This window comes from Aspergillus pseudoviridinutans (genome assembly GCF_018340605.1).
Source record: "Aspergillus pseudoviridinutans IFM 55266 DNA, scaffold_7, whole genome shotgun sequence".
NCBI classification, from domain to species: domain Eukaryota; kingdom Fungi; phylum Ascomycota; class Eurotiomycetes; order Eurotiales; family Aspergillaceae; genus Aspergillus; species Aspergillus pseudoviridinutans.
The window spans coordinates 933771-958902 of record NW_025091287.1 but is presented as its reverse complement, the minus strand read 5'-3'; the positions used below and the strand labels follow the sequence as shown (position 1 = coordinate 958902).

Sequence of the window (25132 nt, the reverse complement as noted above, 5' to 3'; positions counted from 1 at the left end):
CAGCTCCTCATGCTACACCTTGATGCAGTAGCCATTCGTCTCCTCACATGCCCTCACACTGGCTACAACCCACGCTTTCGAACCCCAGAAGAGCGCCTGCGAGGTGGACGAACACCCCTCGAGACACACCAGCGCTGGAGGGCAAACACAGAACTACAAAGACAAGACACATGGGAGACCCGGGAGCCTTACGCGACGGCCCCATGGTGGGACCCCCCGACAACCATCATCGCGGAAACCCGGGAGGAAGCCATCGAAACCCACAACTGACTGGCGGCTACCTGGGACACACACATCGCATACACGGACGGCAGCGGCTTCGAAGGGCACGTGGGCGCGGCAGCAGTCATCCCAAAATGGGGCACACTACGAAAGAGGTACCTCGGTCCCGAGGACAAAACAGTGGTCTACGCCGCCGAGCTACAAGGCATCGCGATGGCCCTAGAGGTCTTTGTCGACGTCTACGAACTAGGGATGGGGGACTGCATCATTATAATAGACAACCAAGCTGTAATTTGAGTGTGGTACACAACCCAGGCCATTCCACAGCCCAGTACATCATCAAAGACATCATTCAACTTATTAAGGCACTCCAGAACAACGGTGGATCACTCACAATCCACTAGATCCCAGGGCACGCAGGGGTCCCAAGCAACGAAGCAGCAGATACAGCAGCCAAGGAGGCCACCAGGCCAGGCCCTGAGCCAGAGCAGATCCTGGCCTTGACACTCCAACGAACAGCAAGACAAAAGGCCCAGGCGGCATGGGAGAGGAGGTGGACATGGGACCACCGCGCCACCAGCCAGCCCACCCACCGCCTGATCTAACTGCTGGGGAAGGGAAGCCTCCGCCTGTGGGGCGGTATGCACAAGAGCCACATCTCTGCCCTTATACAGTTAAGGTCAGGCAGGATTACGCTCAACCACTTCCTACACCAGATCAACGTAGTGGACTCCCCAGGGCCGCCAAGCACCAACCACACGTCTCTAACACGCGACGTCCCCTCTTTCCTCTATATATATCATTTCCTTTGTTCGCACGGTCTGGTTTTTGAAGATTTTGGTTGCTCTCCCAAGGCGTTTTGGTGCACTTAGGCATAGTAGGACGTCGGCTTACGGAGACGACTCCCCCGGCATAGCAGCCTCTAGAGAGGGCCGCTGTATGGGTATGAATACTACTACTACTACTACTTCGGCTACCCTCCTTATCTCAAACATCTTTGCTTTCTCCTTGTCCTCATGCCACGCCACTCTCACCTGTTGAGCTTGTGGTGAGGGGCCACATTGAGAGCCAACGATGCCGCTCCTAAAGGAAGGCAATATCAGCCAGCACAAGAGTCTCTGGACGTGACATTCCAGGTCGGTTATTGGAAGGACAAAAGTTATAGATGGAGGTGAAGATTGCTGGTCATATTTTCGGAGAGTCCTCGGCGTCGACAACAGTATCGAGACCTTGGTGGCCATGAAAATGAGCGCGGAGGCAAGCCATTCTTGAGCACCGAAGATCTGACAGATGAGAGGGCAGCGGATGATGCTAAGTCAATCAAGGGTACCAGATTGTGATACTGACGCAGCTTAGAGGCGATTCGCCAATGCGGAAGAATGGAAAGCCTGTCAGTGTATCCAACGGTACTGCTGTCGAAGGCCATATGTCGCATTCGCGCTTGAGGGCCATTGGAAAGCCAACCTGTCAGCATGTTAATAACATTGCTGTTACAGGCCACACGTACGCTGCATGCGTTCGGGCTTAAGGACTCGTTGGCAAGTGGCCTGTCAACACGTTAATAAGGTTGCTGTCGAAGACCGTATATGTTTGAGCTTGAGGGTCGCTGGAAAGTTGGTCTGTTAGCATGTTAATCGCATCGCTCTCAAAGGCCAATTTTCCATCAATCACTCCACCCCATGACTGCTCTCATGACCTCTCCTCGACGTCCCCCTTAACCATTCCTTCAGCTATCAAAATGCATCACGTGACATGTTATGGAGGGATACGAAAAGCTGAGAGAAAATAAATCACAAAAAAGCCACTTGTACACATGAAAGGAGATAATGATTGAGCAGAGAGGGGGCCCTCATATTTAAGCTGGTGACGGAGGTACTAATAATGGGCTTAGGGAGTCCAGTCACTGTAGAATTACTCTGTTACCTACTGATCACCCATGCTCACCCATGCTGTTAGATAGTATTGCTTAGCTTATCTTCACTCACCCACACTTACTCACACTCACCCTGTGGTTTAGTGTCTCTCACCTATAAAGCAGCAGGCCTTCAAGGGGCGCATATAACTTCTGGCTGCATTGATAATACTGGTGTAAGTGCGGCTGAGCGGACAGGAAGCCTTGTTTTCCACACCCTATGGTTGTATGTGCTGATAAAGGAGATGACAGTAATTCATATGGAGATTCCCGTACGCAATAAGCCCTGAATTTACATCTCGAACAGCTTTGGGGTTTCTCAAGGGAGAGTTGCAAGAGGAAGAATCGTTACGATTCGAGGACCGTATTTCTCAATCATTGCCTGCTTATTATCTGACGCAATGGACTTTGCATAACATAAAGACAGCGACCAAGAGCTACGCTCTCATTATTGCCCAGATACCAGAGGGACAGGTTACAGGTCAGCCGACCCTTCGGAAAAGTTCGGATAAACTAAAAGTAGGTCGGAAAAACTAATAGTAGGTCAGCCGACCTACACTAAATAAATAGATAAATATCCCACATCTTAATAATAATTTCATGTTCTGTAATAGTTTTTGGTCGGCTGACCTGTAGTCACCCAGAGGGATCTTTCCATAGAGGTACGTTACATGTATTCCGAGAAAGCGAACATTTTCAATTCTTCAGCTAGCCCTGAAAAGGTCTAGCTGCCGCATCGGTATTTCCCGCCTGCCAGTGTCCTGAAATAACCACCACTCTGGCCCTGTGCAGCTAAACTCGACTCAGCCTCTGAAAGTCTGGGCCTGGAATAGACTTTGGCTAAAAACTTGGTCAGCACGGGAAACTGTTTCATTTGAGTCGGATACATGATTCAGGTAGCGAGCCAACGAAACGACTAGGCTTTCAGCCTTAGCAGCCTGCCAGCCACTAATGGCTGACTCGTGAGATGAGTGTCATTTATCAGGGGCGTGATGCCCCAGAGGCGATCATTCTTGAGTCCCTTTCCTTCGTCATCTTTTTTTTCTCATCCCTCGAACATTCATTGAATTGTCCTTGCGGCAGCCAGTCACTCGTTTACGCCTGTACGACCAAAGATACCTGAACCATTATATTTCTGACATTGCCTTTTTCGTCGATCTCTTTCCGACGCCCTCCATCTATCCAAATCCAGACTTTATTCCATATAATCACTTTCATTGAAATTTCACAAGATGCGTTCGAACACCATCCGCTCACTCACGCTTCTGACAGCCACCGCGGCGACAGTCGCTGCTGAGAGCACCGTGTCGCTGTTCATGCCCTACGCTGATTCCCAGAGTCTCGTGGCAGAAGTCGTCGGCAGTGTACGTTTGTCGGAAATCATCACTGCTCAAATATTCTGCAAGATCATCTATCTGACGTGAGAACCCAGAGCGGCTCTGCAACCACCTACGTCGTCAACTGCGCCTCTGCCGCGGAGACCTGCGGTATGCCCCCAAGCGGTTTCACAATTGTCCAGGGCGCCTCGACGGTGCAGCAGACGTATTCTTATGACGACTAGTATGTCGCCCTTGTGGTGAAAAGCAAATGGGACACCCCACTGACATCCTCAACAGCTACGCCGCATACGGGTGCAATCTCGGCGGCACCACCTCCATCTCCTGCGTCGTATCGATGACGGACAGCACCACAACCCGTGTGTCTGCGACCGCCATCACCACAGACATGGGCTCTTTCTTTCTGCCCGTTGTGGTGACCGGCACTGCCACCGCCGGTGCCCATGCCACCACTGGAGCATCGGTCACAGGGAGCACGGCTTCGGTGACTGGAAAGACTACCCTGGCCACTTCGGGCCCGTCTGCGACGAGCGGCGCCCAGGCCACTGGCTCTTCGGCTTCGGCTTCGACTTCGGCGTCGGCGTCGGCGTCCCACAGCTCTAGCGGAAACGCTGCCGTGCCTCAGATTACTGGGAATGCCAACTGGGCTATTGGGGGCGCCGCTATGGCAATGGCTCTGGCCCTGGCTTAATGGCTTGATGAGTTCTGTAACGTTACTCGCTTGGCAACGGGATCTGCTGTACAAATTATCACCTCGTTATACACAAAAATTAAATAATGCTGCTAGAAAACCCGCTCATCCCAGCTTGGTTCCAAGGGACGGCCGCACTGGCAAATTGGCCGCCTTGTACAGGGCATCAATCGACTCCATCTGCCAAATACTCTCCTCCCCGCTCACCCAATACGCCGGCGTCTTCCCCTTAACCGCATCCACAAACGCCTCCAGCTGCCACCGATACGTACTCCAGTGCGGGTTCCCGCCCTTCTCCCCCGTGCTCGTCACCACGTTGCCCCACAAGGGACCACCAGAGTACTGCTTCTTGTAGCTCACCTTGCCCGTCGTCTTGTCCGTGATGGAGATGTAGTGGTACAGATGCGGCATCATGGCGTTATAGAAGTAGATAATCGCCTTCTCCGTCTCGACCTCGATGGACGGCAACTCCCAGACCCGCGGAATCACGCCCGCGACTTTCTCGCGCGCCATGTCCGTGTAGACACGGCTGTGCACGGGATTGCCATCCGGGCCTTGGAAGTCGATGTGCGCGTACATGGCCTCGTCAACGCGCGGGTCATCCTTGGACGGCCGCACGCTGACGGAGAGGATCTCCTGCGGGAGCCGCGCATGCAGCGCAAAGCGCGTAAACGACAGCGCATAGGTCATATCCATTGCCGAGCCGCCTATACCTCGTCAACCACTTGCCCTGCACAAACAGGGGATATCAAAACTAAACTCACCCGCCAGGTCGAACTTCCACCGGATATCGCCCCCGGGAACACCAGGACTAGCCGTCATAGCGGCCTTTGTGCAAATTATCTTCCCGTACTGCCTCGAATCCAGGATCTGGCGCCATGCATGCGCAGCCGGATGGAACTGCCAATGGAACTACATCCTGTCAAACCCTGCCCTGCCCCAAATCCAAAGACAGTGGGGAAAAAGCAAAAAGACGAAAACTTACAGCCTCCTCAACAATCAGCCCCTTCTCCCTCCCCAGCTCAACCAACTTCTTCGCCTCGTCCGCATTCGACGTAAAGGGTTTCTCGCAGAGCACATGCTTCCCGGCCTTGAGCGCCTTCGCCGCCCACTCGTAGTGCAGCCCGTTCGGCGTGGATATGTACACGATGTCGACGTCCGGATCGTCCAGGAGATCCTGATACGAGCCGTAGGCTTTGGCGAAATGGTACTTTTTCTGGTGCTTTTGGGCTGTCGAGAGATCGCGCGAGGCGATGCCGTGGAGGATGACTGATGGGTGGGATTCGGCGGGGTGGATGACTACAGAGTTCGTTAGTATTTCGGCGTGGCATCATAACAAAAAAAAAAAAAAAAAGGTAAATTACTGGCTGCAGGGTTGATTTGGGCGGTTGAGATGACTCCGAGTCTCAATGCGTCGGGGCTTTTACTGGGGGTGGTGTGCAGCCATGAGTAGACGTATTGATATAGGAATGTACCGGCTTGATCGACGAGCGCCATGATCACAACAAATGGATGACAATTGTTTGGAGCTGAGAAATGGTCAGATTCTTTGGTTACTGTAAGATTGAGTTCATTTATATTGGCATCGCACCTGGTGGTGTGAGGTCTTGTCTGATGCACGGGGCTATGACGTTATAACTTCATCAGCTTCCCTCACACCTGATATCGACAAGCGGATACCTCTTTATGTATTCGAATACAGAGCTCTCTAGTTTGGCCCTTAGGCTATGGTAAATTAATTATTCTCAGACGCCTAATCAGATGGTTTAGGTCATATGCGCAGAACATTGCAGAGAAGGATGTTCAATTCATAAACCATAAAATACGGTCGTCTTTCTCCGACTTCGAACTGATATGAATGTCTCGTAGAAGGGTCATCACCGAGAGTACTTGCCCCCTAGCCCAGCCAATCCCTTCCCAACGCCTCGATCCTCTGGCCTGAGCTTTCTCTCGTCTCCCGGTGCCCGCACCTCTAGCCCTGCACGAAGGATGTTAGTCCGCAACAGCCGGAGATGTGCCTCCTTTCTGAAGTTGACAAGGCTCTCCAATGCTGCTCGCTGCACGTCTGTCCGTAGATCGGTCTGCTTAGACACAAGCACACCCTTCTCCAAGTCAATCCGAGCATCCAGCGTCCCATCCTGGATCAGGCCGATCAGCTCTTGCACGAACGGCGAGTTGAAGTCGGTCGGATGCGCTTGGCCGCCAGCGACCCCTGGAGCAAAGATCTTCAACATGGAATCGAGCGTCACGCGGCTGAAAGGAACGAGGTATTGCTGTATAGCCTTGGTGCGGATGCGGGTGAAAAGGGTGCTGACATGACGTTGAAGGTGGATGTCAAGTAAATAGTCGGCTTTGTAGGACTCAAGAATCTCCAGACAAGGTCGGAACTTTGAATTGCAGAAAAAGGAGATCGCCCTGCGAATATGCGGTTCGAGTTCGAGGAAATTGCGGAACGAGTTGTTGTCTAGTACGCGGCGTTGGAGCTCGTTACGGTCCATCGACGCTAGAGCACAGAGCCCACCATAGACCGCCACGTCGTTCGATGTGACGACTTCGTTGTAAGAATCCCCAAGCGATGGATCAGTGGTCAAGAAACTGTTCGCAGCATCCAAGTACGATCCGGAGTGGAGCTGGGACAAACCCAAGGCGGCTGACATCTTAGGCTGATTCTTCGCTTGCTCTTCCGGTTTCGCCTGGAGGTTGCGCAGCCGCTGCACATTGGATTGTACGCTCAACCAGTCTCCCCGCTCGATTGCCACATTGATAATCTTCAACAACATAGACGCGATGTGGCTGGGTGTTGTGCAGTAGTCCCTCATGCGGGAGTAGGCCTTGGAAGCGGCCACCAGGTTGCCGATCTGATGGTAGTGTAGTCCGAGATCTTCGTTGCCCATCTGCGAACAAGTCAGTAAGCATCGCTGCTGATTCCAGCAATTATTCCACTCACCCGTATGCTCTCCTTGATTAGATTGTTCTTATAGCCCCTCAGCTCGTGCTCTAACCGGTCCGTCTCAGACTTCACAACTCTCTGCATATGGTCCACCCATTTCGAGTCCTCGATCGCTTCAGGTTCATTCGGAGAGACTTCGGCCAGTGCACGGACAGCCTGTTGGTACCTGACGACATCCTTTCCCGACTTCGCTTCAGCAACCGCAGCCTTGAGTGCTTCCGTTGAGAGATACGTGGAGCAAGTGCCTATGAGGTACAAGCGATTGAATTTGGTCCGTCCTGTTGTGCGAGTATCAATTAGTTGCGGCCGTCGGAGCTTTGTGCGCATACCATGTTTTCCTACTGACCGTTGTAGTTCGCAATGTAAGACTCGAGTTCAAATTTCGGTGGATCTTCCAATGGACATTAGCTATTTCCCTCATTGACAGTTAATCTCCCCGCTCGTATAGCCGGGGACAACTCACCATCAACCTTTACAAAAGGCGCTGATGCTATCATGCTCCCATGTGAACCCTCTGGATCAACCATCCCTGCACTAGAAGCCTGTCCCGCGTATAAACCAGGTTGAGATGCATCGAAAGCATCTGGGAGTGTTGAGTCCATGGCGTCGTCGTGGTGCACGTGCAACGCCTGCGTCGACGGCACGGTAGGTCTTTTGGGTCAGATTTAATTTGGGAACAATAATATAGCGAGAATCTTCAAGTGGGGTTCTGATATGCAGGAAAGAAGCACAATGTAGAATTCTCAAAGCTAATCTCAGTGATCCTTGATAGGGCGATGCGGAGAACAGTGTACTGGACAATGGGCGGAGAGCTAGTGACAGTAGTAAAGTAACGGAAGTAATCAGGAGGGATGATTTTGACAAGTACTTTTTTGAACCCACAACTTCTAAAGACGATGGCTCTCAACGCGTAATAGATATGAGATTGCAACTCTAGAGGCACTAAGGATGGAGTATCGAAGTCATCATCACCGGCATTATTTGGCATTCTAATCTCCAAGGCATCGTCGTCGAGGATTGACCGCCAAATTCACCGCCTCCACTCTCCTCCCGACAAAACAATAATTTTGATGCCTCTTTGTACCGTTGAACGGCAATCACCATCTCCCGCGCAAGTATAGGAAAGCAAGGGCTCAATTCATCAGATAATATCAAAGATCCCGTCACCATGATCCCCGACTACAGCCCCTAATGCTCCTGTCATCACGGTATCAACCTGTGCTGGTGAATTCCACTGTGAAACATATTCCCTCTCCGGGTGGTCCATGGAGGCAATTTCAGCCAACATGTTTTCGTTGACTAGCCCCCCGTTGTTCGAATCTGCAGGCAGCCTAGTTTCGTTGCTGAGTCTCAGGGGAAGGCCGTTTGATGACGCCTGAGAACTCCCAGCCGTCTCAGACATGAAGGAGCGATCTCCGCTATGAAGTTCAATATCAGTTTATGCAATAAGCATAGGAACAAAGCGTCAAGCCGACCTTGGGTTTGTGCTATTAGGCAGTGAGCTTCAGGCTTACGCGATTGAACAGGAACTTGATATATACTCACTGATTCTCGTCTGCAAGGGTCGAGTCGCTTGTTGAAGAGCTGTGGAGAAAGTCAGCATTAATGACGATCCTACAGGGGTCTTCTCTCACTAGGTAGAATAAAGGACTGAGGGTGAGGATGAGCTAGGATAAGTGTCAACATTGAGCCTGGCACGTCTGTTGAGATATGATACATACCCAACCGTTATGACGGATGCGTTTCCCGCCATACTGATTGCACTTTTTGCTTTGTCATTTATACATCCGTAGACATGCGAAATGAGGTGCTTACCGTGTATTCGGTGGGGGAGGTGGAGGTGGCATAGACTGGACAGCTGCATAGTTGCCACGGCTGGCATGATTGTTCTAGCGTGTATGTCAGTCCTACTTCGGTGTATAGTTGCACGTGCAGATCTACCGTATTGCCTCTCCTAGTAATTCGCTCTCTCATGCGACGGCTGGCGTTCAACCATCTTCTCCGGCGGCGCCAATCTGATCTATTGTTTGTATTTCCCGACGGCGTCGAGATTCTCTCCGTTTCGTTGGGAAGTTGCAGCATCATCGACACGTGGCCCTGCATCAAACGTCAGTCTGCGGTATAATGATGAGTTCAATCGCCAAGGCACATACGAGGAATATCAGACCCTCTCTTAGAGGACATCTGATCAGGGAATGACCTCTTTGCAAGCAGAGTTGACAAAACGGACCCTGTTGCTCATCAGTAACCACCTCACCGTTGAGCCTATTCAAATACAATTCGAGAGGTGCTGGCTGATGCATACCCTAGGCATTCTGTCAGTATGACCTCGTCTAGGTATGTAGCGATGACAATTCAAGAGGAAGGATAATCTGGAGTCGAAAGAAAGAAGCAGGTCGCTGAGATGGCTTGACTGCGGGTACACATGCTCTTCCAGGCAGAAGTGAATCCAACCCAGAGATTACTGCTGAGAGATGAACGGGAAGGGCGGCGAAACGGCACAGGAAAAAGTCTCCCGGAGGAAGGAACGGGGTAGTAAGACGAGACGGAGCAGGAACGACTCATCAAACAGGGGAGCCTTGAAAGAGTGTACCAACCAAATCTGAGAGGAACAGCCAGCCTAGCACTGACTAGGAGAACCAGTACCTAGGTACGTTATATCTCCCAGGTTTCCATATCCTGTCCGTCATGTTTGTTTCTTCACTGATATGCATGCCGTTCGAGCCGGTTCAAGATGTTGTAAGGCAAGACGGACGTACCTTCCACATCAGCTGGAGTAGATGCTCATCTCGTGGATCCGTCGCTGTGTTTGATGGCTAAATGCCACTACAACCAATCATACTCTTAGTCATTAAGAAGATGTATCTGCAACAAATCCAGAGGAAGCACTGTGATTATGATTATTCAGATAGGTATAGGTCGTGAAAGTTGATCAATATGTCACAGAACAAAGGCGTTCGCGAAGTCTTCAAAAGAATAAGCTGGGCATGACGATAGCGGGGACTCCATGCTGTATGCAAGGAAAACAGAAACGGAGACATGAAATGACGCTGGCAGTGTCTTAGGATAACATCAACAGGAATCAATTACAATCCAGAAAACTATCGCGAGCTGTATCAATCTACAGCTCACAGTCTAGTGGGGGTTCAGCGCAAGCTGTTTACAGCAGCACTGCGAACCCAGCAATGAAACCACCCACTACAACACACAGACCATACACATGTCCGATGTCAACGGACGAGACCCTGACTGCTGCGTTCTTGCTCGTGGCCTCTCCTGTGAATGCGGCCAGAGTCGTGGTTGTAGCAGCATTGCCGGTAGGGTTCGATGTGGCACTGGTGGTCGTAGTGACATTGTGGCGCGTGGGATTTTGAGCTCCACAAGGGTGCTTCGAGCGACAAGCAGACTGACAGGCTGAGTTGGAGCTGTCGCATCGATTAACACACTCCTCGTTGGCCTCGGTGCAGAGGTAGTAGGGAATGGTCTGAGAGTATTCGGAAGTGTTTGGAGAGATGCCGTTGGAGCAAACACAATTGTAAGAGAGAGTATCCTATCCGAAGGTAAAGAAAGTCTGTCAGCAAATTATTCTAGGAGGTGGGCCGAGCGGTCTGATTTTGACTTACAGAGTCGCAGTCGTTCTGTTGTGTATCGCTAGTGGCATTGATTTGAAGACAGAGGAGGGGACAGGACGAGGTCTGATCGAGACACCATTTGCCTGGCAGGGTCGAAGTAGTCAGACAGAGCTCGAGTGTAAAATCTAATGTATCTGAGACCTACTTCGTAATGCGGGGTCGATGGCACTGATGTTGACGGCAGTCCAAGTTTGGCTGCTGACCAGTCCGGCCATCGAGGCGGCGACAATCAGAGCTTGAGAGAAAATCATCTTGCCTATGACGGTGTGTTGACGATTGAACGAAGAACGTGACAATCGCGACTGAAGCTTTCTAAGCTCTATTCGAGGCGAGTCTTAGGATAATTGGAGAGTCAAGGTCTCAAAAGAGTATGAGGGAGAGAGAAGAGAGATTTTCAGAAGAACCAACGGTCAAGAACACCGCCCTTTGCCCTTATGACACAGTCCACTGCTGATAACGGAAGCTCTGAATGGAAAGTGGAAGAAGAAGATGGGCTCTTGGAATTGACCTGGGAACCACCGAACCAACCGTACAAGTGGAGAAGCAAACAAGTCGACAGTGAGGAGAAGCTCCGGATGGACTGCTGAATATGCCGACGCAGGAGCTTTTAAACAAGCCAGTCCGTAGTCCGTGGTACTACTGCGGCAGTAGACTAGTAAAGGACTAGCGCTACACAACATTTGAGACTACATAGTCTACTATATCTGTCACTGGAAACTGGTGGCGAGCTATCCGAGCACGTAGTACGGAGTAGAGTAGTACGATGCTCCGTATCTAGTCACCTGCCAAGCGTGGTATCGGACCATCCAGCCTTTCTTGGTTTGCAGCAATCTTGGAAGAGAAAGTCGGGTGGCTAGCATGGGATTGTCTCGTTTGTAAGGTAGAAGATGACTCCAAAGCAATCTAGAATATGGATCCCATCGGGTGGTGGCCAGAAATAAAGGGAGTCTGCTGTGTTAAGGGGCTACTGTTTTCTCTTGAAGGAAGGAAAAAAAGAAAAAAAAAAAAATGTCGATCCGGGGGAATCCTCAATAATACAAACTAGGGTCTGCGTCCCGAGCCCAGAACCCCTATCGGTGCTGGGAATCCATATTCTTCCTATCGGACGTGGGCAGTCCCAAATTTATGACTACAAATTCGTACTTCCAATAATCCAAACCCTTATCATTGTGTCTTCTCCGCACCTGACTCTGGAGCCGAAACATGTTGTTGGGATGGTTCGGAAAAGAAGAGAGCCGATCAATATTATTGACGGATAACTGCTCGGGGAGGTGTCCAGATGTCTCACATGGAGAAATTGACTTTCCCCAAACAAGGAATCTGCTTGGACGGAACCACTCTTGGCTTTCCTCTAGTGTTTACACTAGATGGATGGTACTGGTTGCTAATAGAACGAAAACGAAGGCGATTTCGGAAGAACGGCTAATGCTGTCCCAGATCATCAAACGAAGATACTCTTCGAACAGATAGTCAGGCATAAGTTGGGACGGAGGAAAGAAGATGATTTCTTGTGATAAAGTTTGATCAAACAATAACTGAAGACAGCTGCTTGCAGCATTCCGAGGGCGATGAAGAACCGAAAGAAAATGGAGTGACTAGTACGAATAAGGAAACTTGCTGACTCATGACTTTATTCTCCAATTTGCGGTATTCTTGGAAGTCCCGTGATCTGGCCATCATTTGGCCTGAGGACACCAAGACCAGGAGATCGATCCGAGAATCAAGAAATGCAAAGGACATTGGTTATGTCTCAGACTCGTCATCAATTTCTCATGGACAACATTTTTTTGAAGTAACCTTGCACCTGATCTGATTTCTTTTCTATTTTTACTTTCCTCTCGACGCCTCTCAGACTCTCGCTGCATATCTACTACATCCACTGAGCGGGACACAGACCAACCGCTCAGCAAGCTTCACTAGTGAACCCCGTTAGTGTTCAATATCAGTGCCTCCCATACCCTTGCTTCCACCGTTTGCTCCCCTCATTTTAGGTTGCATTTCGTTCCGTTTTACTTACTTGTTTTAGCCAAATATTACAGAGTACCAGAATTTGATTGTCACTCTCCCTGCCTGGTTACCTCCGTGCCAGCACTTCCAATTCCCCCCCTTAGGTAGTTAAATGGATGGAGCCAGCGAATGAGGAGACCGGTTCGGTGCCTCGGCCGCAGCCGTTATCCTCCCCTCCCCAGTTTTCCATCACCACATCCTCCCCCGCAATCAATACAGATACAATTGTCTCTGCTGCGCTATCCGACGGCGTTAGCGTGAGCAATGGCTCTGTCTTCCCGCAAGCCCATCATATCTCGTCCAGTGATCGTCCCGTCTCCGGTGTGATTCCGCCGTACTGGAGCCACCACCGGAATGCATCCCGCACATCTCAGGTCTCTCTAGATCAGCCGGCCATCACATTAGAGGATCACTCTGAGGATCCCAACTCGGAAACCAGCCGGGGTCTCTGGGCCAAGAGTGTCACCGTCGATGACTATGCGGTTGTGCAAGGGAAGACAGGAGTAGGAGCGTATGTTGTTTGGAATTGCAGAATACAGACCCTTGAAGTATGTTTTCTCCGCGCTCGTGACCAACAATCTATATTGATCTGATGCTAACATAGCCGTAGGGCGGTCCCATCACTGTTCGCATGAGGTACGTCCCGATCATATCATCCTATCGGACCCGAACATTTGGACGACAGTTCATCGTGCTCACGATGCACAGATATTCCGAATTTGATGACCTACGACGTCAATTGCAAGCCTCGTTTCCACATGCGAAAAACGCTCTACCAGCACTGCCTCCTAAAAGTGTACTCTGTATGTTTCTTTCTCTGCTCAAAACTGACTCTCAGTTAACGATCATCCCCAGATAAGTTTCGCCCTGCATTTCTTGAATCCCGACGAATCGGTCTGGAATACTTCTTGAAGTAAGTTTGCCATCCTATCGACAATCTCCCATCTGGATTTAACATCAGATACCTAGCTGCGTCCTACTCAATCCCGAATTCTCGGGCTCGCCCATCGTCAAGGAGTTTCTCTTTGGTCGGATGTGCTAGTACCATTTCCACTCGATCGATTATCTTATGTCGAAATCATGTCGACTTGTCTATTAGTCAACTCTACAGGCATTTGTGGTAATAGCCCTCCGGCTTGAAATACATGAGCAATGACTACATGAAGATACGGCGTCATTCTAAAACACACTCTGGTGTCGGCTACCGATACACAGTTAGCATGATATTCAATGGAAAAGCCTACAATGTCACTATATGTCGTAGGTCAAGGTCTTACAACCCTACTCCTTTCCCTCGTGAGTAGTAACCATCGTAGCACGAGCGGCATTCTGCTCCTCCTCGCGAGCCTTTTGCATATTCTTCGAGTACTTCTTCCCCGCAACAAACCACCAAAGCAACTCGATAAGCAGGAATCCACCAACGCAAGCACAGGTGTAATTCATATTTGACGCTGTCCAGCCTGTCAGCTTTTCCCGCGTCACTATCTTCTTCTCCTCAAGGTTGGACTCACCAGTGACGGGCATATAATACGGGAACGAGAAAAATACAATGGCAAACACCAGCCATGCAACCGTAATAATATTCACAGCCATACCGGGCACATAACTCAGGTAAAACGGACCGCGGTGCATCGTCCGGCGCCCCACGAGGACGTTGGTGAGGATAGGAACGAGATAGGCCAGATTGTTAATTGTCCTGTATCTCACGGATTAGCATGTCGAGTTGCACATTTGTACCTCACACAAGGAAAAAGGGTCTGCACTGACACTGCCGAGCTCATCATGGCGTTGAAGGCGGTGCTGGAACCGAGATAGATACAGCCCAGCAGGGCAGTGATGACGCCCACGCATAGCTGGGCGTTGAACGGGGTCTCGAAGCGGGGGTTGACTTTTGCCCAGCTAGAATTGCCTGTTAGGTGGTTTTCGTAGTATGAATACTAGGTTTGGGAAGCTGCTTACATCCTCGAGAGGGGGAGACCGCCGTCTCGAGCGAAAGCCCAGAAGACTCGGCCGGTACCTAGAGTGTGAGATGTTGGTTAGTGACTGCAGAGAAAGCTGGGTGGAGGTGGCGCATGGGCATACTTAGCTGAGAGCCGATCATGCATGGGCCTAGAGCCACCCACAGCATAAAGGTCAAGGCAAAGGCACCGCCGCGGGTCTGAGTCGCTTGGCGGAAGATCTCTGCCAGCGGGAGGCCCGTCTGGGTTGAAGCGAGGCTGGTGTAGTCTTGGACGGAGTACATGAGACTGAGAAGGTAAGTAAGTCCGGTCACGAAGGCGATGCCGAGCGTGCAGGCTGTTCGATTCATTAGACTCATTAGTTGCAAGGCTGCAAGGGGAGAAAAGAGCTCACCGAGGGCTAAAGGAGCGTTTCGTCCAGGCTGTTGGGCGAGTCAAGTTAGTGGTTGGATGTGAACTAGAGCCATGCTACTTACGTTTGGCATTTCCTCTGTGATGTGCTGCAATTCTGGTCAGAAGAGCCTAGACATATTCAGAAAAAGGGGAGACGGACTGTTATGCCATCCAGACCACCCAGAGAGTATAGCGGGTTCACCAGTCCTGTGATGAAGCAAATTACATTGTTCTCCCAGCCCGTGTTGTTCATCCACGTTCTAAAAACGAATTCGCTGTCGTTGTGCTTGGGAGCTGCGGCAGCAACGGTGACCATGATAACGAACCAGGCCAGTTGGAGATAGCATACTTGCTTGACTGTCAGCATGGTAGATTTATGGAACAAGGAAAATACCAACTCACAGGAGAACTTGTTGATAAGTGGAATATAACGATTCCCAAACATGACTATCCCGCCTGTCAAAATGTTGAAGCCCTGGTACGCAACGAAGGTCATCCATGGCTGAATCACGAGATCCGTCTGGTACAGCGCAATCAAGGCCATGAAGTTGGTTGCGTAGATCAAATTGGTAGATGCGGTTGTGAATATCCCTGTTCCCGTCAGACTTCTTTCCCGATCAATAGATTGCACCCAAGCTCACATCCAAACACCGTGCTCCAACCCGTCGCGAAGCTTAGAATGCTGTTGTATCGTTTCGGGGCAATAGCAGCAATCCAATGGTACATGCCACCTTCGACCGGGTATGCAGACACAAATTCAGCCAAGGAGGCACCCAAAAAGCATTGGAGGATAAAGACGAGGATAAACCCGTAGATTACTGGAGTCGTCAACCATGATGTTGCGTAGAATATCGGGGAGTGTCTTACAAGCTCCAGGTCCACCGGCATTGATGGAGGTGATCAAACCCAGTCCCAAACCTGCAATGGAGATGTCAACCCAACAAACAAAAGACAGCTCTAATGTTGATCAGGGGAAACTCACCAGTCCACGAGATGGTGCAGTTCGCAGCCAGACCGATCAGACTCCATACCGAAAAATGCCTTTTGAGCTCTTGTTTATGGCCTAGGAATGGTCAACAACAGCACTTCAACGAATCCATTTAATAACGTACCCATCTGCGCCAAACGCAGTTCATCTGCATTTTGAACCCGAATGATACTAGAGGCATGGTCATCGACGGCGTCGGCCACAGGAGATGCCATTTTTGAGTCACCCATTGTGGTGGATGTGCATGAGGGAACGCAACAGACACAATCGAAAAGAAATGTGCTTGGTTCAAATAGAGAGCGTTAAACTAAGGTCAACATTTCTGCTCCGACCTATGTCGACTCGTGTGATCGTCTCCTTATCGAAACATACGGTGCTTATCGGAGACGGTGTCACCTTCGTATCGGACATCTTCCAGGATCGCCGGTGTGCCGACAACATGTCCGGGGAAGAGTTGAAGAGCGAATGAGAAACTGAATATTACGGGCTAGCGGAGTAGCTCCAGACCAAGAATGGTATGGTCGTTGTCGATCGACCCTCTCTCTCCTGAAGAATGCACTGTGGAACCGGGGACGACTTTCTTTGACACAACTACTCCGGGCTCTATAGACTGTCAAACGAGTTGTCTTTGCGGGGTCAGAATGCACTGATGCAACCGTAGCAAAGACATTATCATAAGGTTGTGCCCAAATCTATCTCGAGTCAAAGGAGCAATATGCCTCATGTTGACTCAGGGTGACCCAATAATCAGATGCCTCGAGTGACAACATTTGGCCGCAGCGAAATTCATGTTGTGCATTGAGTGCCAGCTCCAATGCGAACAACCAAAGCATTATCATCTGCGGTGATCTATAACTATCGTTGGATTTAATGAGTCGGGAGAACAATACTTGAGATAACGGATTTCCCAGATCCTGAAAAGAAGTCCCTGAAAAATGTTTGACTCCCGAGGTGAACACCAATGATCTCGGGGGCCTCGTAGTATCGTTCCAGGCTCTAGTTATACGCCCCCAACGCTGCTTGTCGGGCTTTTCATCCACTCACCTTCATGTGGACATATACTTTAAGTTTTCTACTTTGTTCCATGTCAGATTCTGTTAACTGATGATCTTGATGGCAATAGACCCGAAGAAAGTTCTGATGTCCAAAGTCTTCTTGAATATTCCGCTAGGCATTGGCCCGACCACTTCTGGAAGATGTCTTCGTTATCAGAGTCAGGATTGGGAGAACTATTAAGTCGATTGTATGTTTATATCCTTACCATTGTCAACAATCCCTTGGCAGCCTTTGCCTTGCTCGTCACACTAAGAACACGGCTCACCGTCTTGGCCACAGGCTGTCGAGGCACGGCATCATTGTCCCTGATCCCGGCCTCCCGTTTGACAGGATTACCATCCGCAGCAGTCTTTGCATTATCCATAACATACGGAGTATATAGTTTAGAGCCCCGGGATACCCTGGTCCCCATAGTGGGTCCAGGGTCCAAGGGTCTGGGGTTGAAGCAAAGTTGAGTGGAGTAATTTAATCCTCCAGTAATCAATGGATTTGACGCGCGCGTCACCGTAGCTCTTTATTGCTTCACCATATCTCACTATCATATTGTTACTTACAAGCTGCGTAAGCCCTTAGCATTATTCGTCCGACCTGCATAGCTTCTAACAATTTATTCCAGCCACTTCCGAGAACTGACTCGAATTTCTCTGCAAACTCGCGGACTCATTCGTCTACGTTGTATCACGTATGGGCCTCACAGGTGCAACAGGTACTCTAAATGCCAATCTACCACTGCTATTGAAACGAATCAAGCAATACGCTGGCAATGTCCCAACAGCAGTTGGTCCGGTGTCAAGCACAAGAGATCACTTCTCGAGTGTAGCCAGCATAGCACTTGGTGTTGTCATCAGCAGTTAGATTACCACAACCTTGGCCGAGGCCGCTCCTGGAGAGCGGGCCAAAGCTGCTGAGGAGTACTGCGCTGGGATATGTGGAAGGAAAAATTCACCAGAGTGTCGGACGACTCGTGAAGTTGGTATTATTAATGCATCGAATGGAGTTCAAGAGCTAAATGGTGCCGTGCAGGTGAATGGTACGGCTTATGCAAATGGCAACCAGTCAGGATTGCTCGATCAAAAAGCGGCAATGAATTCTGAGGGAGGAGATCCAGAACTGTTTCCTGCGTCCTTCGGTGAATTGGGGGCTCGTATTCCCCAGGATCGCTAATGGATTGCCTTGCAGAATTGGAGACAGGTTTTGAAAAAGTTCGGAATGAAACCGATTTTGGGCAGATTTTCGATCGTGCTACCTCTATCTAGGAAGGCCTGGGCATCTTCATGGGTTGAAGCGTGAGGATCTGAACCATACCCGGAAGCCATAAGATCAACAGTGCTCTGGACAGCTTTTTCTGGCTCGTCGCTTGGGTAAGACTGAAATCATTGCTCAGACCGGTGCCGTCATGCATGGTGTAGCAACTGCTACAGTCTGTGCTAAATCCAATCTGAAGAGCACAATATATATTATGATTAACTTTAGGAAAGAAGCTAGGTAATTAATATACAAAATTTTGCATGGGAGCAGTAAGTCCACAGGCTTGGAGCAGAGTTGCAAGTTTATATCTAACGGCTATATATGAAGATGTCAGGAGACAAGGACTGAACGTATTCACGATCAAATTACTGGGTGCTGAGGTCATCTCTATTGAGGCAGGCTCAAAAATCTTTTAGAGACGCCGTAAATGAAAGTTTTCGAGCTTGGATTACTACGGTTGACACTGCCTATCACAATATCGGTTCTGCAATTGGGCCACACCCGTTTCCCACGAACATGTTGGTTAATGTGAGAACCTCGCACTGGGCTGCGAAGGTTAGCCACTGAGGCAAAAGACCTACTATGATTGACCCCCTATGGTCAATCATGCCCAGCTTCCATATATATATCTTAAAGCCTTACTGGATGCCTCTAACAGTTAAACTGCAAAGGTTCCTCTTGGTTACAGGGGGATTGGATAGAACAATTCTAGAAACCAGGTAACATTGATAAGAAGCAATCATAATATTTCCGAGCAGGAGGACTACTCCATGTTACCTGGTAGTTGCTCTCTATCTTCTGTATTAGTTGCCTCAGGCAGTTTACAAATCTTATCTGCAACATAGAGCTGCATATTAGTAATTATGCTAACTTTATGCTTCTCAAATATCAACCAATCAGCGCCCATCCCATCGGGGCTGATTCAGGTTAAGTTGTGATGACTGCAATGGCGGCATTACGTCAGGGGAGAGAGCTAAGGTACAACAACCAGATCGCAAAAGATTGACCAGATTGGTCTTCGAGGGAACTCCAATCTGACAATGCTGTTCTCTGATCCTACTACGATACCAGTATGTTCACCAGAGACGCTGAACAAATCATAGGCCCTAGCAAGCGACTGTCGGCTTCGACCATCATCGAGCCATCTCGTATGTACGGAGTATAAGGTACAGGTACCTCTCTCAGTGTACCTTAGGGACACCAGTACCAGTACCTCTCTACCCCTCGCATTTTTATTAGCACCTACACAACTACCGCACCCTATCCATGGAACAGACCCTGTTATTTATTATTATCTCACAGTCCACTGGCAGGTGGGTGGGGAAACACGCGGGCTGGCAGTCTCCACTGCACGTCATCGGAACCAGCCCAATCGACCTGTCATGCCGCGGTGGCACTCTAATGTCAACGGCCAAAGCTGGGATCGATCCAATCACATACTCCCATCTGGGAAAAGGTGATATCAACGGGCTGGATGGGGGTGCGCAGACGATCGATGTAAATTCTCCGACTGGAAATCTGGGAGCACGACTAACGTAAGACTTTGTTGATGATCTCATCTAGGCGCTGTTAGCGAGTGGTTAGGCTCGGAAGCAGGATTGGTGTCTTGTATACAGATAGATGTACAGGGTAGTAGAACAGAGAGAGACAGTGAGAAACAGATATCTGTCTTAGATGCAATTGTCTGTCGTACACCAGGAGTGAGTCTATACTGTGATGTAATCTGACCATGGTGGATGTGTGTCTACTCCATCTACTATAATGTATAGAATAATAACAGCTTAAAACACACAAAATAATAAACAATTGCACCCCTGCACCCTGACGCAACTATGACTCCTCATCTATCTGCCGAAAAATCAAAAGCGAGGAAGGAAAAAGAAAACACAGATCAAGTATCAACGCTCATCCTGCACCGTGGTATGTACCTCCCGTGGAGTCCTCTGGCGGGGCCTTTTTCGGCCGGATATACAGTCATATTTAATCTACTTGAGCCTGTTGTCTTGCTCTTCTGTCCCCTGATTCGATATCCAGTCTCCCATACTAGCCTGTCCATCCACGGATCGACCCTTGGGCTCAAGCCACCGTCTGGTTCCAGTCGACTGTGGCTGGCTTTTGCGTTACCCTCATTACATATGTCCCCCGGGGTATGTCTTGCTTGATAGGAAGGAAGCGAATGGCGGGACAAGAGGCCAATGGAAGCAATAACTTGCTACTGGTGGGTTGGTCTGGCTTGGTGCATGATGATGTCGATACTCCATGACGTAGGATGATAATAGAAGCAAGTGATTGTTGCTTGTGTGCATTTAAATGAGTTGAGGGGGCATGTTGTGTTGAGATATTCGCACAGACAGACCTATACTACTCTACTCTAATTGACGCTGTATAATCAAATCATACTTTTATCTACGCAAAAGTTTATCTGATATTCACGAGATATTCAATTGCACTGTACTTTACTGCTATCACAGTTTAAAGCCTACGTTAACGATTGACGACTACGACTTATTGACTTACGAATTGACCTGGCAAACTCATACTTCGATATTGACCTGAAATTCTTTCAGCATTGGTCCCCAATTGACTTCGCTGAGAGATAGCTTCAACTACCCCTTTTATACCTCCGAGCCTTCAGAGCATATCGATTCTCATCCAGACGCTATCGAAATGTCCTCCCCAAGCGTTCGCGACCCCGACCAGAGAAACCCTGCCACCGCCCACAAGTCTCGCAAGGGTTCCGGTTCCAGCGCCGCATCCTCAAGACCGGAGGTCACCACTCCCAAGCACAAGAAAACTCCCCGCAAGCTGCAGACAAAAACCCCCAAACAGGTCGAGGAAGACGTTGACGACGAGAAGCCTCCCACCCCATCTCCCCAGCCGAAGAAGAAGACCCAGCCCGAGCCCGAGCCCGAGCCCGAGGAAACCCCGGCTCCCGAGGACAACCAGGAGGAGCCGGAGGAGCCAGAGGAGCAAGAGGAGGAAGAGGAGGCACCCTCTGTTTCTTCATCTAAGCCGAAGAAGAAGTCCAAGCCCGAGGCTGAGCAGCGGGGAATTTCGTCCCCTGTCCCAGACGATGCCCAGTCACAGGCATCCGGCTCTGCAAGCCGAAGTGGCAAGGCCTCGGACTTGGCAGGCACAGCCAAGGGTCTTGGTGGTAAGGTGAAGGATACCGCACAGGATGCCGGAGAGGAAGTCCAGAAGAACGTTCCCTCTACCCCTCTTGACCTGTCCGCCTTGAAGGGCCTTGAGGTGGGTGAAGGCGGTCAGGTCCTCGGTCAGGATGGAAACCCTCTGGGACGAGTGGTGGAAGGCGAGCCGGAGGATCTCGTTGGCCAGGAAGTGGGTGAGGACGGAGAGATCCTTGATGAAGACGGCGACCTCATTGGCCGTGTGGAGCTTCTGCCCGATGCAGCGCAAAATGTCACGGACAAGGCAAAGGAAGACCTTCCTACCGATGAAGCGCAGAATCTCACCGACAAGGCGAACGAGAATCTCCCTACCGATCTTGATCTATCCGCCCTGAAGGGCCTCGAGGTCGGTGAAGGTGGCCAGGTCCTTGGCAAGGATGGCAACCCCTTGGGACGAGTCGTCGAAGGCGAGCCTGAGGATCTCGTTGGCCAGGAAGTGGGTGATGATGGAGAGATTCTTGACGAAGACGGTGATCTCATCGGTCGCGTGGAGCTTCTGCCTGACGCTGCGCAGAACCTCACCGACAAGGCGAAGGATGTTCCAGAACAGGCTGAGGATGTTGCCTCGGAAGCGAAGGACACCGCAGACGAGACTGCCGATCAGGCCAAGGACAAGCTCGAAGAGACCGCTGATCAGGCCAAGGACAAGGCCGACGAAACGACCGAACAGGCCAAGAATGCCGTGACTGATCTCGCCGACCTCGACGGTCTTCCCGTCTCGGAAGAAGGACTCATCAAGAACAAGGACGGCCAAGCCGTCGGCAAAGTCGCCGAGGGAGATCCCGAGGATCTTGTTGGCTATACTGTGAATGACAAGGGAGGGATTGTCGACGAAGACGGCGACCTCATTGGCCGAGTGGAACTCTTGCCACAAGAAGCCCAGGATGTTACTGATAAGGCTGGTGAGATCCCCGAGCAGGCCGAGGATAAGGTAGAAGAGACGACCGAACAGGCTAAGAAAGCTGTGACCGACCTCGCCGACCTCGATGGCCTTCCAGTGTCTGATGGGGGCGTCGTTAAAGACAAGTCCGGCCAAGTCGTGGCAAAGATTGCCGAGGGCGACCCGGAGGACCTTGTCGGCTACACTCTGAACAACGAAGGCGAGGTCCTGGATGAGGATGGCGACGCCATCGGCCGCGCTGAAATCGTATCGCAACAAGCCAAGGACGCCACAGACGGGATCGATGACACCGAGAAGCTGGCTCCTGAAGACCAGAGCACCCAAGAGGATATCGCCAAGCAAGCTGTTGAAAGCGTCCAGCAGCAAGACTTTGATGGCACGACCGAGAAAGCCCAATCCGCAGTCGACGACGCTAAGGAAGAAGCCGAGGAACAACTGCCACCACTATCCTCACTTGAAGGTATGAAGTGCACCAAGTCAGGCAAGATCGTCGACCCGAACACTGGCAAGCCAGTCGGTGAGCTCATCGAAGGCGATCCAAAGAAGATCTCCCGCATGGGAGCTCAATTGGACGACAAGGGCCAGTTCTGGGACAATCGTGGCAACGTCATCGGCAAGGCAAAGACCCTTCCTGTTGAGGACTACGAGGGCGAGCCGCCCTTCGCTGGCCTAGAAGGTCTCCACGTTGTTGAGGACGGATGGGTTGAAGACGACAATGGCAAACGAGTCGGCAAGGTTGTTAAAGGAGACCCGAAGAAGCTTCTTGGACGTGCGGTCGACGAAGACGGAGATATCACTGACAAGAACGGTAATGTTATCGCACAGGCTGAATACTACGAAGCCCCCGACGAGCCGGAGCCTGAGAAACCTGATCTTTCTCAGCTGAACGGCTTGAAGCCTAACAAGCTGGGATTTGTTATTGGTCCAAACGGTGTGCCCATTGCCCGTGTGGTAGAGGGGAATCCAAAAGAGCTGGCCGGTAAAGAGATCGACGATGGCCAGATCTGGGACGGCCGCAAGCCCATTGGACGCGTGGAGCTCATCCCCGAAGAGGAGCGTGAAAAGAAGCCTGAAGGCGTGTTTGCCGGTCTTGACAACCTTGTCGTGAATAAGGAAGGCTTCGTCGAGGACGATGAAGGCAACATTGTCGGCAAAGTGATCGAGGGCGACCCCAAGAAGCTCCGCGGCCGCGCCGTCGATGAAGACGGAGACATCATCGACAAGTTCGGCAATGTCAAAGGTCACGCCGAGCCTTACGAGCCAGAAGAGGAGGAGGAGGAAGAGAAGCCGGATCTATCTGTTTTGGAGGGAAAGACGGTCAACAAGGCTGGCAACGTCGTCGACGCGCAGGGCAATATCTACGGACGTATCGTTTCCGGAGATGGGAAGCGCCTTGCTGGCAGAAAGGTTGACGGCCAGGGCCAAATCTGGGGTGACAATGGAAAAGTCATCGGCAGAGCCGAGCTCGTGCCTGGTGCAGAGCAGGAGAAGCCCGAAGGAAAATTCTACGGATTCGACAATGCAGAAGTCGGCAAAGACGGTGTCGTCATGGCCGGCGGCCGTATCGTCGGCCGTGTCATTGAAGGTGATGCCAAACGACTCCTTGGTCGTAAGGTCGACGAAGACGGGGACATCCTCGACAAGAATGGCAACACCATCGGAAAGGCTGAACGCTGGGAGCCAGAAGAAAAGAAGCGTGATGTCAACCCCATGTCGGGCCGAAAGGTCAACAAAGAGGGCGAGGTCCGCGACGCTGACGGTAACCTCATTGGTAAATTGACATCGGGCAATCTGCCAACCCTCGTCGGCAAGGTGATCGACGACAACGGCTATGTTGTCGACAATGATGGAAACAAGCTGGGCGAGTGTACCTTGCTCGAGAACCTGCCAGAAGAGAAGGAAGAGGAACCGGAACCCGAAACAGGACCGACCGAAGAGGAATCGGAGGCCCAGAAGAAGGCCGAGCAAGACAGGGATCTGGCGAAGAAGATGGCTGGCATCATCGGACAGACTCTCGATCGTCTTCAGCCTACCTGCAAGAGAATTGCCGAGGTAAGTTGACAATCAACCTGTACCTTATTTGAGCTAATTTGCTAACTGGGCTGTTGCAGCTGCTCGAGAGAGCCGATCGCACACCACGCGACGAACTGGACGAAGAGAAGCTAGTCAAGGAAGTCAGACCCCTGATCGAAGAGGGCGGACAGGTCCTTCAGGAATGCAACGGAGCCATCCGGGCTCTGGATCCCGATGGCTCGATCGCTTCCACTGCCAAGGCTCGCGCTGCATCACACGAAGCAACTCCTGAAGAATATGCCCTCGCCGAGAAGATCAAGGAGCTGAGCGAGCTTGTGATGAACACGATCGAGAACGGCCGCAAGAGGATCGCAGACATGCCTCATGCAAAGAAGAAGCTCAACCCTCTGTGGGCCCTGCTCAGCGAGCCTCTCTTCCAGATCATCGCGGCTGTTGGTCTGCTTCTTAGCGGCGTGTTGGGCCTTGTAGGTCGTCTGCTCGAGACTCTTGGATTGGGTCCTCTTCTGAACGGTCTGCTGGGTGGACTGGGTCTCGATAAGCTCCTCGGTGGCTTGGGATTGTCTTCTCTAACGGATTCTTTGGGATTGACCGGAAAAAAGAAGGACTAAGGGAAAT

General features: G+C 50.8%; 8 protein-coding genes across 8 annotated transcripts; 3 read left to right on the top strand and 5 right to left on the bottom strand.

Moving 5' to 3' along the window:
* Positions 1-3366: 3366 nt before the first annotated feature.
* Asppvi_009661 (putative GPI anchored glycoprotein) lies at positions 3367-4162 on the top strand (the record flags this gene model as incomplete). The annotated part of the gene is made up of 3 exons (XM_043305511.1): positions 3367-3498; positions 3567-3694; positions 3751-4162. 3 exons carry the CDS (start codon positions 3367-3369, stop codon positions 4160-4162), a joined length of 672 nt encoding a protein of 223 aa, XP_043161446.1.
* A 105-nt stretch (positions 4163-4267) lies between these two features.
* On the bottom strand, positions 4268-5659 carry Asppvi_009660 (Gfo/Idh/MocA family protein; the record flags this gene model as incomplete). Its single annotated transcript, XM_043305510.1, has 4 exons — positions 4268-4869; positions 4927-5074; positions 5148-5461; positions 5527-5659. 4 exons carry the CDS (start codon positions 5657-5659, stop codon positions 4268-4270), a joined length of 1197 nt encoding a protein of 398 aa, XP_043161445.1.
* Positions 5660-6039: 380 nt separating this feature from the next.
* Asppvi_009659 (COP9 signalosome complex subunit 1) lies at positions 6040-7714 on the bottom strand (the record flags this gene model as incomplete). Its single annotated transcript, XM_043305509.1, has 4 exons — positions 6040-7056; positions 7110-7390; positions 7459-7503; positions 7576-7714. 4 exons carry the CDS (start codon positions 7712-7714, stop codon positions 6040-6042), a joined length of 1482 nt encoding a protein of 493 aa, XP_043161444.1.
* A 539-nt stretch (positions 7715-8253) lies between these two features.
* Asppvi_009658 (uncharacterized protein) lies at positions 8254-8865 on the bottom strand (the record flags this gene model as incomplete). The annotated part of the gene is made up of 5 exons (XM_043305508.1): positions 8254-8530; positions 8588-8599; positions 8658-8696; positions 8747-8779; positions 8834-8865. 5 exons carry the CDS (start codon positions 8863-8865, stop codon positions 8254-8256), a joined length of 393 nt encoding a protein of 130 aa, XP_043161443.1.
* Positions 8866-10272: 1407 nt separating this feature from the next.
* Asppvi_009657 (uncharacterized protein) lies at positions 10273-10995 on the bottom strand (the record flags this gene model as incomplete). Its single annotated transcript, XM_043305507.1, has 3 exons — positions 10273-10662; positions 10736-10827; positions 10890-10995. The coding sequence occupies 3 exons, from the start codon at positions 10993-10995 to the stop codon at positions 10273-10275; spliced, it is 588 nt and encodes a 195-aa protein (XP_043161442.1).
* A 1872-nt stretch (positions 10996-12867) lies between these two features.
* Positions 12868-13793, top strand: Asppvi_009656 (uncharacterized protein; the record flags this gene model as incomplete). The annotated part of the gene is made up of 5 exons (XM_043305506.1): positions 12868-13299; positions 13362-13387; positions 13460-13554; positions 13607-13664; positions 13721-13793. 5 exons carry the CDS (start codon positions 12868-12870, stop codon positions 13791-13793), a joined length of 684 nt encoding a protein of 227 aa, XP_043161441.1.
* A 239-nt stretch (positions 13794-14032) lies between these two features.
* On the bottom strand, positions 14033-16320 carry Asppvi_009655 (putative choline transporter Hnm1; the record flags this gene model as incomplete). The annotated part of the gene is made up of 13 exons (XM_043305505.1): positions 14033-14202; positions 14263-14447; positions 14519-14650; positions 14711-14768; positions 14834-15046; positions 15104-15131; positions 15186-15209; positions 15263-15450; positions 15505-15693; positions 15744-15920; positions 15970-16020; positions 16085-16165; positions 16215-16320. 13 exons carry the CDS (start codon positions 16318-16320, stop codon positions 14033-14035), a joined length of 1602 nt encoding a protein of 533 aa, XP_043161440.1.
* Positions 16321-21061: 4741 nt separating this feature from the next.
* Positions 21062-25125, top strand: Asppvi_009654 (LEA domain protein; the record flags this gene model as incomplete). Its single annotated transcript, XM_043305504.1, has 2 exons — positions 21062-24535; positions 24595-25125. 2 exons carry the CDS (start codon positions 21062-21064, stop codon positions 25123-25125), a joined length of 4005 nt encoding a protein of 1334 aa, XP_043161439.1.
* Between the last annotated feature and the right edge of the window lie 7 nt (positions 25126-25132).